We start from the raw sequence: 12,942 nt of genomic DNA, 5'->3' as shown, positions 1-12,942 counted from the left end.
ACCGTCAGAGTTTCCATGGGGATTCTTTTCATCTATAACAAGGGGCGGTACGAGTTTCTAGAACAATGAACCTAAAAGCAAGAGCGGAAACACATCTGGATCCCATGCAGGCCTCGTGGACAGAGGGTGGGGCATTTATTGCTGGGTAAAGGCCAAGCCCAAGTTATGGCCCGAACCTAGCACCTTGGGGAACTGCTATAACGCCCTCGCCTAAGGCCTACACAGCTGTTACGAAATGTATATAAAAAATACATTAAATACGATGTAAACATTTAAATGGTGTATATTTGAAAACGACTCTATTTAAGAGGTTAACATTGATTGAATAATTATATATGAATAGTGATTTGAGTATATGGGATGCACACCCGTAAGGAGTTTAGGGGGACCAGTTACACCTCTTCCCATTGCAGATTTGACGACTCAGGCTGTCAAAAGGCGTGTGTGTGGCGCAGTTACGTTGCGCAATGACGTACATGTTGCTATCTGGCGCAGTGTTTAGAGGCGGGGTCCAGGGCCCGCCGAAGAAAGGGGGTGCGAGGGAAAGAGCCTCTGGACACTTACCCGAATATGGTTCCCGGGGCACAGCTCCTGGAGATTATGTGGCGATCCAAATAACAGCGTCGACACAGGTTGGAGGTACTGTGTCAAAGCCACAGGCGAAAAGGCCACAAACAGGGGCGTTAGGAGCATGGGGGATGAGGCCAGTGGGGGACTGGATTACAGGGAACTCTGGAAATGTCCTGTGGGCCCATACAGCACGGTCCTCTTTATTGAAGATCCTTTTCCCCGCTCTCCCAGTCACAGCACCCCCTTTTCCAGATAGCTCAATGTGCACGCTTTTAGTTGGTATCACCCACCATGTAAGTCAGTTCACTCGCCTGCTAAGCTCCTTACACGTGCATACACTTCAAATGGGCACTTTAAAAAGAAAATCAGCTGTTTTCACCCACCCTGGGCATACAAAAAGTTGAGAGCTATGCCTTTTTTCCCCCATCGTTCCTCATCTCCAGCATACCTTTGAGGCAAACTATATAATAAAAGGCCAGATCTATGTTTGTCCGATGCTGTCATGCGCAGTAGAGGCTGTCCAAATGCATAGAATGCTCCACTAGAGGGAGCTGTTGCCTTAGGATATACAGTGGTCCAACTTGCATAGCTTTGCCTGTTACAGTGGTCCAATTGGCATAGATGTGCCTGCTGTCACCACTAGAGGGAGCTGTAGGCTTAGAATCTATAGTGGTCCTACTGTGTTAACTAGTCTGTCATAAAGCATCCAGTATATTAATGATCACTATTAACAAATGCATTGTTCCAGTTCATTGTTATGTTGAGCTACTGTTTAATCCATCAACAGGTACAATCTGAACTCAAATCCTTTCCACCATCTTTCCAGTTTTCCTTGGGTGGAGAACCGCCCCCAACTCCATATGGATTCAGATTGCTTGCATGCTGCAATAGGGTGCCACCATGAAAAACATTCCAAGGGTCACTTTTCTTTCCCAGACCACCCCTGGCCGGGGCAAGCCACTCATGCCTAGATGCTGTCCACAGGGCCTCTCACCTCTTCTTCCCAACCTCATCAACCGGGCCACCACCATCAACCCGGACACTTAGTCTCTGAAGATGATACACAACAATTGCAGTCTGGACAGCAAGCGCAGAGCAGGATGCCGGTGGGAGAGATTCCCAGAGAGTATGGACCACTGTTAAACCGCAGACCCAATCACGATCTTGCAGAGTATTCCCTGGAACAAGGCACAAAAGGGATCCATTGAAGATGGGGCAATAAGAGGCAGTAGTTTGGGGAAGCTACACTCACCAGGACCCCAGGGAAGGGAAACCATACCAGAAATCAGGTGGCCGCCATGCGGGTGCCGCCTGATTCCAAGATGGCGTTCACCCATTTGAAATTGTGTCTTGTTTAGCAGTGGGGGCAGGGAAAAGCAATCCAAACGTCATTAGGCATGTACTGTGACTGGGGTACCTGTACCCTGTTGTCAGTGGAAACCCAGGATTGGTGTTCGGCATTGGGCCCTCCTATTGCCCAACTCCATTCCTAGATTTCTACCACCAAAAGGGCCCAAAAGTCCCCCACTCGGAGCTACATTGTCCCAATCCCAGACTGAGGCTGGATATGAAAGGGGCAGGAGCAGACCCACAGGAAGGGAGCTTGGAGAAAGGTCAACAGAGAAATGGAGTGAGAAGAAAACTGGGAAGGAGGAGGGAGAGGGTGCACCAGGGAGAGGACGGCATTGGAAGAGAGCAAGCTCAGAGAAGAGGAGAAAATATGACGATAGCCAACAACTGTTAGGGATAATTCTCATTCTATGGCTAATTTCCCTTATCTAGTGAGTCCCTCAGCAGCTTTGCTGGGATTTCTGGGGTTTATTTTTTCCACTTGGTAAGAGTGTGAACCTTTTTCCCACTCTTACAGTGTAATTGTTGTGTGTGTTGTACTTTTTGTGCTCATGGGCTCTGGAGTCTCTCCCACTCCATAGGCATCATCTTTTTACTGTGTGTTACACAGCACCTTCAGTGCAGTGACACAGGGTTGTCTTTTAGACTTCCCACTGACTCCATTTTTCTGGGGGTGACTACTGTCCTCCAGAAAACAAATAAAGTTGCCATTAACTTTATATAGTCACATTTACCACAGATCCAGTACACCCCATTTTACATGGAGTATTGGAAAGGGTTAACTACTATGTCCCTTTTTATCTGTGCCTCTTGGAGCATTGTTTCGCTCCCTTAACATCAAGAATTGGCTGGTGGCAGTGGTATCTACGCTAACTTTTCTACCGCAGTTATATTATATAACGTGGTATGTTTTAGGCTAATATAGTAGCCTCGAACATGAAACCCGCTTGACCATATTGGTTTTAATTTGGCTCCGGTTGGGTTTCGTCACCATTTCTTCTTGTTAAAATCCTGTGTTTTACTTTGCACGGCAAAACCAGGTTTGCCTTCTTTGTTCACCGTCATTTGGCGGGCTTCTCTAGAGAAGCCCTCCTTTTGGCGCCTAGGTCGGCTGAATGTGAGGGAGGGATGTAGTCACCCCCTGCACAGGGTCTCCTTGAAGACCCACGTCGCACTTTGTATCCATTTGCTGAGGTGGTTGTCCGGGCTGGACAACCCCCCTGCTGTGTGATTGACAGCCAGGCTGTGTGAATGGGGGATTTTGGCATAAAAGGTAGGACTCTTCGGCTGGAAGTCAGAGTCGCCACTGGAACTGCAAGGAACCGAAGAGAAGCGGAGAAGAAGACGGCTGCTGAAACCCCGAGACCCGGTGAAGCCCTGCTGCAGTCCTGAGCTATCGACCCTTCAACGACAAGAGAAGATCCAGTCTGGAGTGTTCTTCCCTTGACCCTGGTGGGATTAACCAGCTCACCTTTCTCCAGCCAGAGAATCCTCTCCTGGGTCAAAATCACTGCACAGTGCTGTAGTGGTCCGGATACCCATCAGAAGAGCCATCTCCTGATTTAAAGGAGCGCACCTTTTATTCATTGTTGCTTTTGCTGCTGCTGGCCTCATCCCTGAGTAGCGCAGATCGCTCCAGACGTCGTCCTTCTTGTCCCCACGACTGAAGCAGCAGGAACCGTGAGTCTGCAGGAACTACCAGGAACAACTGCCGTGGCACCAGCTTTCTTCAGAGGAATAAGGTACTGTGCACATTTGGTCGTTCTCTCCGTCCGACCTTAAGGAATCGGGGTGAACCCTTTTCCTCCACAAAGGCTTGTCCTTTCTTTCTCCCTTCTTATAACCTTTTCTTCCTTTTGACAATATCCAAGTACTCCTGGCAACGTAAATCTCGAACTGTTCGTAACGTGTGATCCTCGGCAACTGAGCATCTGCTCCAGTGACACTGGCGCAGGCCTATTGACTTTTATCTACATATTTGAACAAGTCCTCTGATCCTATTGCTTTGACAAAAGTATTGCCTATCATTTTATTCACTTTTCCCTTGTTTTAATTCGAAAGTATTAAATGTGTTTTAACTTCGGGTGCATTTCTACTTGCGGGTACGCGTTAGTGTCGCAACACCGGTCTGTCAAATCCTCATGTACTTACCTTGAATTTGCTTGAACAAGTGGAATTGGTTGTGTGTAGTGTATTTTTAGTGTGGTTTGGATTGAATAGAAGTGAAGTGTTTTGTGAACAGATGGTTTAAAAATAAATGTACTTATATTTTTTACCTGAAACCTTGAGTCAGTGTTTGCTTGAGTCACAGTAATTGTGGTCATTTGTGTAATCTCTACTACTCCTCATTTGCTCTTGAGATACGCCTGGCTGCTCAGCCACTGCTACCACTTTTTCTGTGTAGTACAGGCTTATACCAAAGGTGAAATTGTACTGCCACTTGTAGTCCTAATCTTGTGTAGTGGTCCCTAAGGGCACTGCATAGGATTCTGCCTAACGACAACGGAGGACATAGCCAGATTGAGGGTGGTGGTGGTGAAGAGAAGTGCAGAGAGAAAGGGTGAGGTCATCCGAATCCGGGAGAGGTTTGATATGGATGAAGAAGGGTCACAGAGGCGGAGGGAATGGACAGAGGTCCAAATCATGAAAGCATCATTGGTCAAGCCAAGAGCTAGAAGGGGTCCGGAGGGGCAGACTGCAAGACCAGCGAGGCCTGAGCTGCGGCGTGGTGCCCGTACCTGTGCGAGAGCAGTAGAGAGCTTCTTGACCTGGGACCAGAGATTTGTAGATCCAAAAAGCCTATGGTCCTATCGGGAGGGCTGCTAAATGTTTTGTAGGTATGGTGGTAGTGACTTTGTGAAATGGTGTAATACTAGAATAGGCTTCACTTACTTTAGTGCGAGACCACCCAGCCATGTATACACCCTATCCACCAGTCAATAAGGTAGCTTTCTGGGGGGCTTCTGAAGTTCCTATCCAGGGGGGCTTGCAAGTTTTGCCAGTGATTTCTGGGCTTTTGGCATAGTCTTTCGGGGATCCCTGCCTTGCGCTTAGTGTAGAGGGTGATCCAATTGAATACTTGATACCAGGAAGGTGGGCCAATCCGCCTTGTCAACAAGAGAGATGTATTCCCCCAGTTTAATTGTTCCCGCACCACATTCCCTGCGACTCATTCAAAGTTAGTAAAACATGCATCTGGCTGTTCTCCCTCCTTACAACTTCTGGAATATGATATGACAGGTTATCTATAACACACTTAATACCCAGAGGTTTCTAAGCACGGACCTGGGGATCGAACCTGTGTTGCTCCGTGTCAACTTTCTTACAAGGCAAGCATGTTGCCCCCGAGCTATCCTCCCGAGACGGTGAGGGTCCGGGGGGGGGGGGTCATACTGCTGGGCTGCATCACTGCTACCTTTAATTCTATAATGACCTTCAGTTGGCCCTAGACACATTCTTACGAGAAGTTTCTTCAGGTTTGATCTTGCTCCAAAGGACCCTTTGGCTTGTGCAACTTTTCCGGCTATGGTGCCTAATTGGGTGGAAATCCATTGCCTGGACATATCATTGACAAGGTCGTCAGCGTGATGTTGCTCTTGAGGTGGTCGAGCAGCAAAAGAGGAACAGAAACCATGTTTGCACACAGTCTACCTCCTCACCAAATTAACTGCTTGGGCGCTTGACCTCCTCTTGACCTCTTTTGGACATACACCTTCACAGGAAACATAGTATAGGGGGATTCAGACGATGTTCTACGGAAAGGCCATCTTCCTGTTGGGTAGATGGATGGCTTGTTCCGCTTACCGCCTTTTCCTGGGCATCTGAGTGATGGGGGTTTTATTGTGCAGTAAACATTAGGCCATAAGTAAAACTGCAAACAATATAGGATAGGTCTTTGTAAACAAAGTGAAGGCCGTAAACTCTCAAGTGCAGTTCATGGTCACAAGGCTCGGTGCCAGTCAATAGTAGGTTCATTGCCCTGGATTGAAGTTCAATTAATATGTGTAGGGAAAGGGATCTACAATAAAAGTCACTCACAGTTCCTTTGGACTGGAGGATACCACGTCACTGAGAATGATGGAGATGGCGACCGCAGATTTCTTCCCTGTTGGTCACAGGCAGATTTTGAAGCCATCGTCATTTTGCCCCCGTCAGGAATTTGATCATCCGCACAGTGGGGTGCACTCACCTGGGCTTTTTTTTTTTTTAATTTGAAATTAAATTGAATGATGGTAGATTAACATCCAGAAAATGGTTGGGGCTAATCCGCACACGTTTTCCTATGCTCACCGCACGACATAGACATGTGTACTCTGGGAGGACACAGGTCCCCCCCCTGTCATATTTAGTTGGGATAGGACAGCAAGGATTACACCATTTCATCTCAGAAGGGGGAGGGCCAAAACTTCAAACTGCCATAGCCAACCTAATTAACTAACAGGCACCATGGATCCACCCTGTCCTTTTGTTTAGCCGTACAGATGGTGGTAGCAATTAACATACAAATAGAGTGCACTTCAAAATGTCCCACATGGGGCCTGGCTGCATAGGTTAACAAAGGAGACAAGAAATCCCAACAACCTGTAATATGCACTATGTGAACCTGAAGCCAGCTGCCACTATTAAATGGACAGTGAAATGAAATGTCTGGAACTGAGTGTATTACAGAAGTCATCCCCGCATGGCAACACCATTCAGAAGGTACGAGTATGTGGATTGATGGTGCCAGAAAGTCTGGTCACGCCGCAGCTTCAAGGGAGACCTGCCGCTTTAATCAGAAACCACAGAGAGCTCCATCGATCAGAGAGACCCTTTGGATCCACAACAGACCGGCAGAAGGGTGGGGCTTGGTATTGTTTTCACCCTTTTACCTTTTCTGTTGCAAAGCACTCTGGTTATGACTTCATGCATACAGGATATTGTTGGTGGGGACCCAGGATTAGTTCATTAAGGTAGGTTTAGCCTACACCAATCACTGTGGCACATTTGCCTTTAAAATAGGGCTATGCCCCTCTTTTGGGCAGATAATCTGCAGACTTCCCAAGGAGTAGCAAGAACCACCATTTGGACCCTGGCTGAAGGTACAGTCTGCCTTCTATCTTCCGCCAGTGGAGAAAGGCCAGGACCTCCAAGAGGGAAACAAGATCCCTCCCCTAAACATCTCCCAGGGAACAGAGGGAGATACTGAATCTATAGTACCCTCAAGCAGCTCCAGAACCGTAACTAGCCAGCACACAGCGTGCCCTTCTGAACTCTGCAGCAAGCTTCCTAGGTGGGAAGTGCCAGATAGTCTCTGAACCAAACCAATGACAAGGCAGCTGCCTGCAACACTCAGCTTTGGGCCGTCCGCCTTAAAGGACGACACATGCCCAGTGAAGAAGCTAGGAGGAGTCCATCGACAAGCATCTACCGACGTTCGCCTTAAAGGACATTTTCAAGCCAGTCGACCCCCTCGAGCTGCAACCGACTGCACCAATGACTGTTATGTCACAGTCACTAAAGTCATCCGAGACGTCTCGACTAGTGCTTCAGAACTGTCGACCAGCACTGAAACAACGAATTCTGACCCCGAGCCGGCGTCTAGGCCAGCATGCAGCAGTCAGTCCAGCTTTGCTCGCCGAACTGCTTGCTGCCTGATACTCGCAGCTGTCTCCCATCTTGAACTCTGTCACAGAAGCTGCAAATCACCCTGAAACAGACTTAAATCTGTCAAGCACAAAACTTCTACAGCACAAGGTACATTGTGGTTCTGTCCATCTGGTCCTCCTCCGAAGGCCCCTAGTAACATTTTACAACCCATTGCTCCTTTTGTTTTGAAACCAAGTATCCTTGAACTATTGTGATGAATTGCTATACCAGCTATCCTCCTGTCAGTATCCAGTATGACCCCATACTCTGTTTCTTGGCTTGGCAAGTGCTGGGTTTTCTTGGACCCCCCCAGTCCACTACTTCCGTTTCCCCACCCGCTCCAGACAGTAACTTTTCTTCTCCTCCACACCTCCTCCGCAGTCTCCTCAGGTGGTTTCCCTCCTTCCACCTGTTGCTTGCTCCATTCTCTAACTTGTTGTATTGAGGATGCGGGTATGAAGGACGAAACTGGAGTCAGCGTTGTAAGAATCAAGTTGAAAGTGTATTCTTCTTATATTCTTCAAGTCAAATGGATCAGGAACCGGGTCCTATCATGAAGCATAAGGAGACAGCACCCACCGGACAACCATTCGCCTGCGGCAGAACCCACAGACATACACAAAACAGTCACATTGCTGGCATGCCCAGGGTCCTAGGCATTATCCCATTTGTGGCATGCATTTACTCAGGAGACAGGCAACCCCTGCCTTACCAGGCTTGTGCCTTCCTCGTGATGATTCACTTCTCGCCGTCTTCCTACTTCTCTCCTCCTCTTCCCGTTGATGGATTACTACTCATTGCCTTCCTCCTCCAGACTTCTATCCCCTCAATCGTCTTGATGGCTCCCTTCTTGTTCCATTCCGCCACCTAACATGGTCTCACCTCCTTCCCCAATGGTTCCTCCTAAGTTCTTTCCTTCACCATCCTCCCGGTCTCTCCCTCGTTGCGCTCATTCCTCTGCCTGCCCAGTCTCATCCTCGCTTGCTCTTACCTCCTCCAATCTCCTAGGCTGATCCCAGCGTTTGACCTCTTTTTATATTCTGGGCTGTGGGTCATTAAGCTTGCTAAGGGTCCAAACGGGTGAACCTTTGGGGGATCATTGACTGGGCTTAGCGATTGGTCATTGAACCCCACCCCAGCTCCAACCCTGGCGAAGCTTCAGAACATTTCACTGATGCTAATTGACCAGTAGGCCAAGTGCATAATTAGCTGGGCTACGCTCCTGGAGTCAGGTGGCACCATCATGGCGGCTGCCCGATTCCGAATTGGTCCCCTTGTTTCCCCGTGTCGCTCTCCTGGCTCAATCGTCTGTTCCTGGGCAGAGCTGCAGCTTCTGTATTCTCAAGTTCGAGGTAGGTGATAAATTGTGGACCACAGCACATACTCCCAGCTGCTCTCTGTAATTGTGCAGCACAAGCCCTGCCAAGAGCTTGTAGAACGAGCTGGATACCCGACTCCTTCCGTGAAGTGTCTGTCTCCAGTAGCGCAGGGGCTTCCGGAAGGAGGAAGGACCTGGTGTATCCAACATGCACCACCTCCGGGATGACATCCTGTAGAAGTGGCCTTCCTCAGCCACATCTCTTTCCCCCCATTTGTGACACCTGATGTCTGCACTTACCCATGCACTTGCCACTTGCTGGCGGTTACTTACTTACTGTTATCATCTTTGCCATGTACTACACTGTCCCTTGCCCCCCTCCAATACACTTGCGCGATCTGAATGACACCTGGCCTAGTAGAATCATTGTCTGTCCCTCCCTTTGTTCCCCTCCCTTGCCTCGTCGCGCCTTGAAACACTTGTGTATAGGCGCGTTATAAATGCCATATCATATCGTTCCCTGGCTTCACACATGGCACTCCATCACAGGCCTTCTCGGGTGACCCACAGGCATGTTAAAATACTGAATCCTCGCGGGATCTTAGTGCGGAGGTAGGGGAGTCCGTTCTGGCACATGACACAGAGTTAAGCAGAGTGAACTCTGGGATATGGATGGACACATTGAGTCAGGAATGGTGCATTCTTTTTAAAAAAAAAACGTTCTTTATTGTGTGCTTGACGTTACAATAAAAAGTAAGGATAGCAGCGTCAATTAGTGCAGTGATACCCCATCAGACAGATCACTTACAGTTATAGCAAGGAGTATAACAAAAGGGGGGGGGGTGCTGACAACGACCAAACACACTGATATTTCAATTGGAACAGTAAAGGAATCAATGACAGTGTACTGGGTACTCAGACTCTGTTTCGTTTCTGTTCAGGGACAGCGAGTAGTTGCAGAAAGGGGGCCAGATGTCGAGTGGTCTACTGCCTGTCAGGGGTAACGAGGACCACAGCTCTTCCTGGTCACAGGGCCATGCTACACACCGCAGATAGTGGGTTACAGACGGGCGAGTAGCCTTCAACCACAGCAACAATCTCCACCGGGCAGCGAGCAGCATACAGAGACTAGCCAGTTTAGGAAAGCACTCGATGAAGTGACCTGAACAGATGGAAAAAACAGACCATGGGGTCTGGTTCGATAGTACACTCCAGTATCGTGGATACACTCTCACGAACACCCACCTAGAGGTCCCCCAGTCTAGGGTAGTTCCATAGCATATGAAGTTACCCTGCTCGTCCGAGTGGCATATTGGGCATAGGGGGTAGGGGTGAGGGAGTAGGTGAGAGGAGATGTAGTCTTGTGGGTGTGTAATGAAATCTGTGGAGGAGTTTGAACTACTGCCCCATAATGTCCTCCATGAACACTACTGCCCAATAATGTCTTCCATGAACACTACTGCCCCCTAATGTCCTCCATGAACACTACTGCCCCATAATGTCCTCCATGAACACTACTGTCCCCATAATGTCCTCCATGAACACTGTCCCATAATGTCCTCCATGAACACTACTGCCCCATAATGTCCTCCATGAACACTACTGTCCCCATAATGTCCTCCATGAACACTACTGTCCCATAATGTCCTCCATGAACGCTACTGTCCCATAATGTCTTCCATGCCCGCTACTGCCCCCTAATGTCCTCCATGAACACTACTGCCCCATAATGTCCTCCATGAACGCTACTGTCCCCATAATGTCCTCCATGAACGCTACTGTCCCATAATGTCCACCATGCCCGCTACTGCCCCCTAATGTCCTCCATGAACACTACTGCCCCATAATGTCCTCCATAAACACTACCGCCCCATAATGTCCTCCATGAACACTACCGCCCCATAATGTCCTCCATGAACACTACCGCCCCGTAATGTCTTCCATGAACACTACCGCCCCATAATGTCCTCCATGAACACTACCGCCCCATAATGTCCTCCATGAACACTACCGCCCCATAATGTCCTCCATGAACACTACCGCCCCATAATGTCTTCCATGAACACTACCGCCCCATAATGTCCTCCATGAACACTACCGCCCCATAATGTCCTCCATGAACACTACCGCCCCATGAACACTACCGCCCCATAATGTCTTCCATGAACACTACTGCCCAATAATGTCCTCCATGAACATTACTGCCCAATAATGTCCTCCATGAACATTACTGCTCAATAATGTCCTCCATGAACACTACCGCCGAATAATGTCTTCCATGAACACTACCGCCCCATAATGGTCTCCATGAACTCTGCCACCTAATGGCTTACACAAACTCTAGTGCCAGCTAATGGATTCTAGGAACTGTACTTCACCCTGATTGCTTCAGTGAACTAACTCTACTGCCCCAAAATAGCACCCATGAAGTCTATAGCTGCCTAATAGCTTCCAGGAGTTCTACTGTCGCCAGGAGAGGAGATCTACTGCACTCATTGGCCAAGCAGCTTCCAGGACTTTAATGCCACTAAATGGCTTACATGAGTTCTATTGCCAGCTACTAATTTCAAGAACTCACCTGACACTTGGTGGTTTCCCCAAAATGCTTTTCTCAAGTGCATCATTTTCTCTATAACTCACTCAACCTCTACTACAGGCTATGGGATTCTGTGAGGTCTACTGGCACCAAATGGTTTCATGAGTTATCCTGCCTCCTAGTGCTTTTCATAAAGTCTTTGGACTCAAATGAGTGCCATGTGATCCACTAAAACCTACTAGAAGTCAGGAGACCTCCCATTGGTACTTCTCTACTTGTTTGCTCTTCGCCCCAACCCTCGAGGTCCCCCCCAAACACCACGAGGTGGGTTCTTACCAGCCTGTCATGTTGAAGTCCCTGAAAAGCATCATCTTGCCGAGCTCCTTGCGCTGGACCCTTCGGGGGAACTCCAGATGTGTGAACTCATTCCCCAGTAAGTGTGGCTGCATGTAGGCCTAGAGTGGGAAAAGGAATTCAAAGGATTAAAACAATAATGCATTCAAGTCATAATTACTCACTCACTTCCTGTTCAAATGGTGGTGAACAGCTGTGTCTGTGAAGCTGGGTGTAAACTCCTTAAAACAAAGAAATAAGAATGGAATGCGTCCTGGACACTCCCATTTTAAATGTTCACCATCATATAGCACCTGGAGGACAACATAAATAATGGTATGGTCGATCTTTACGTATTTTCCTAGGCATAAACGTGATCTTAAACAAGGGTTAGGTACAAAAGTGGACTGGGAACCAAAAGAGGCACTGCAAATAGTTTTCAAAGTGGCTCATTAGTAAACATTTTCAGCAAGGCCAAACCCCTTTCCCATGGGAAATAAAATGGGTTACACACAAAAGAGGCCCATGGTGCAGAGGTCTTCTGGGAAATCTCCAGAGTTCCCTATAGACCAGTCGACCCCTGGTTAGGGTTAGGCCGGGCCCGGCGGAGCATGCGGGTCGTTTTGTTGCCAGGAGTAGAACCAAGCTGTGGGCAGCTTCAAGAAGAGAGAACCTTCCAGAAAGTAGAGCAGACGTAGTGGAAAGCGGGGAAGCTGAAGGCTGCCAGGGGTTGTTATATTGAGGGGGTGGCAGGAGGTAGAGGGTTAAAGGGGGTGGGGTCAGTGTGTGCCCAGAAAGCTAGAAATAGAAATGGGACAATTGCGGAGGGAGTCGGAGGCTGTGCCTCCATTTTCAGTGGCCATCCACACACAGCATACGCACACACAGAAATGAGGACTCCATTTTCTATGGGAAAGACTTATTAAAAAAGAAAAAAAAAAGTATTGCAAATCAATCGTGATTCCCTGATCAAGGGTGGTCCCTGCAGCTCACCTCAACCTGCAAGTGGGCACCCAGCACCCTAGCCCAGGCTTCCCCAGTGCCCACAATGATTCTAAAATAATCAGTGGACTATCGCTGGGTGACACCCTCCTATCTATATCCATCCCTTACCCCAAGGGCCCCATCAAACTCTCCCTTAGAGACTTCCAAAGGGACCTAATGCGTTGGCTGGGTGCCCAGTCTCCTTCCTTTCACAGATTCTCCA

General features: G+C 48.4%; 1 protein-coding gene across 1 annotated transcript in view; it reads right to left on the bottom strand.

The window, feature by feature from the left end:
- Window positions 1-12,942, bottom strand: part of PPM1H (protein phosphatase, Mg2+/Mn2+ dependent 1H) — a 625,702-nt gene that overhangs the window by 215,111 nt on the left and 397,649 nt on the right. Inside the window, exon 6 of the mRNA XM_069629843.1 lies at window positions 11,739-11,857. Coding sequence (XP_069485944.1) covers window positions 11,739-11,857 — 119 coding nt within the window. The remainder of the gene's footprint in view (window positions 1-11,738; window positions 11,858-12,942) is intronic.

The sequence above is a fragment of the Ambystoma mexicanum genome, chromosome 12 (genome assembly GCF_040938575.1).
Source record: "Ambystoma mexicanum isolate Mex_15411 chromosome 12, UKY_AmexF1_1, whole genome shotgun sequence".
NCBI lineage: Eukaryota > Metazoa > Chordata > Amphibia > Caudata > Ambystomatidae > Ambystoma > Ambystoma mexicanum.
The sequence above is the reverse complement of the archived record's forward strand: the minus strand, read 5'-3'. Positions and strand labels throughout refer to the sequence as shown.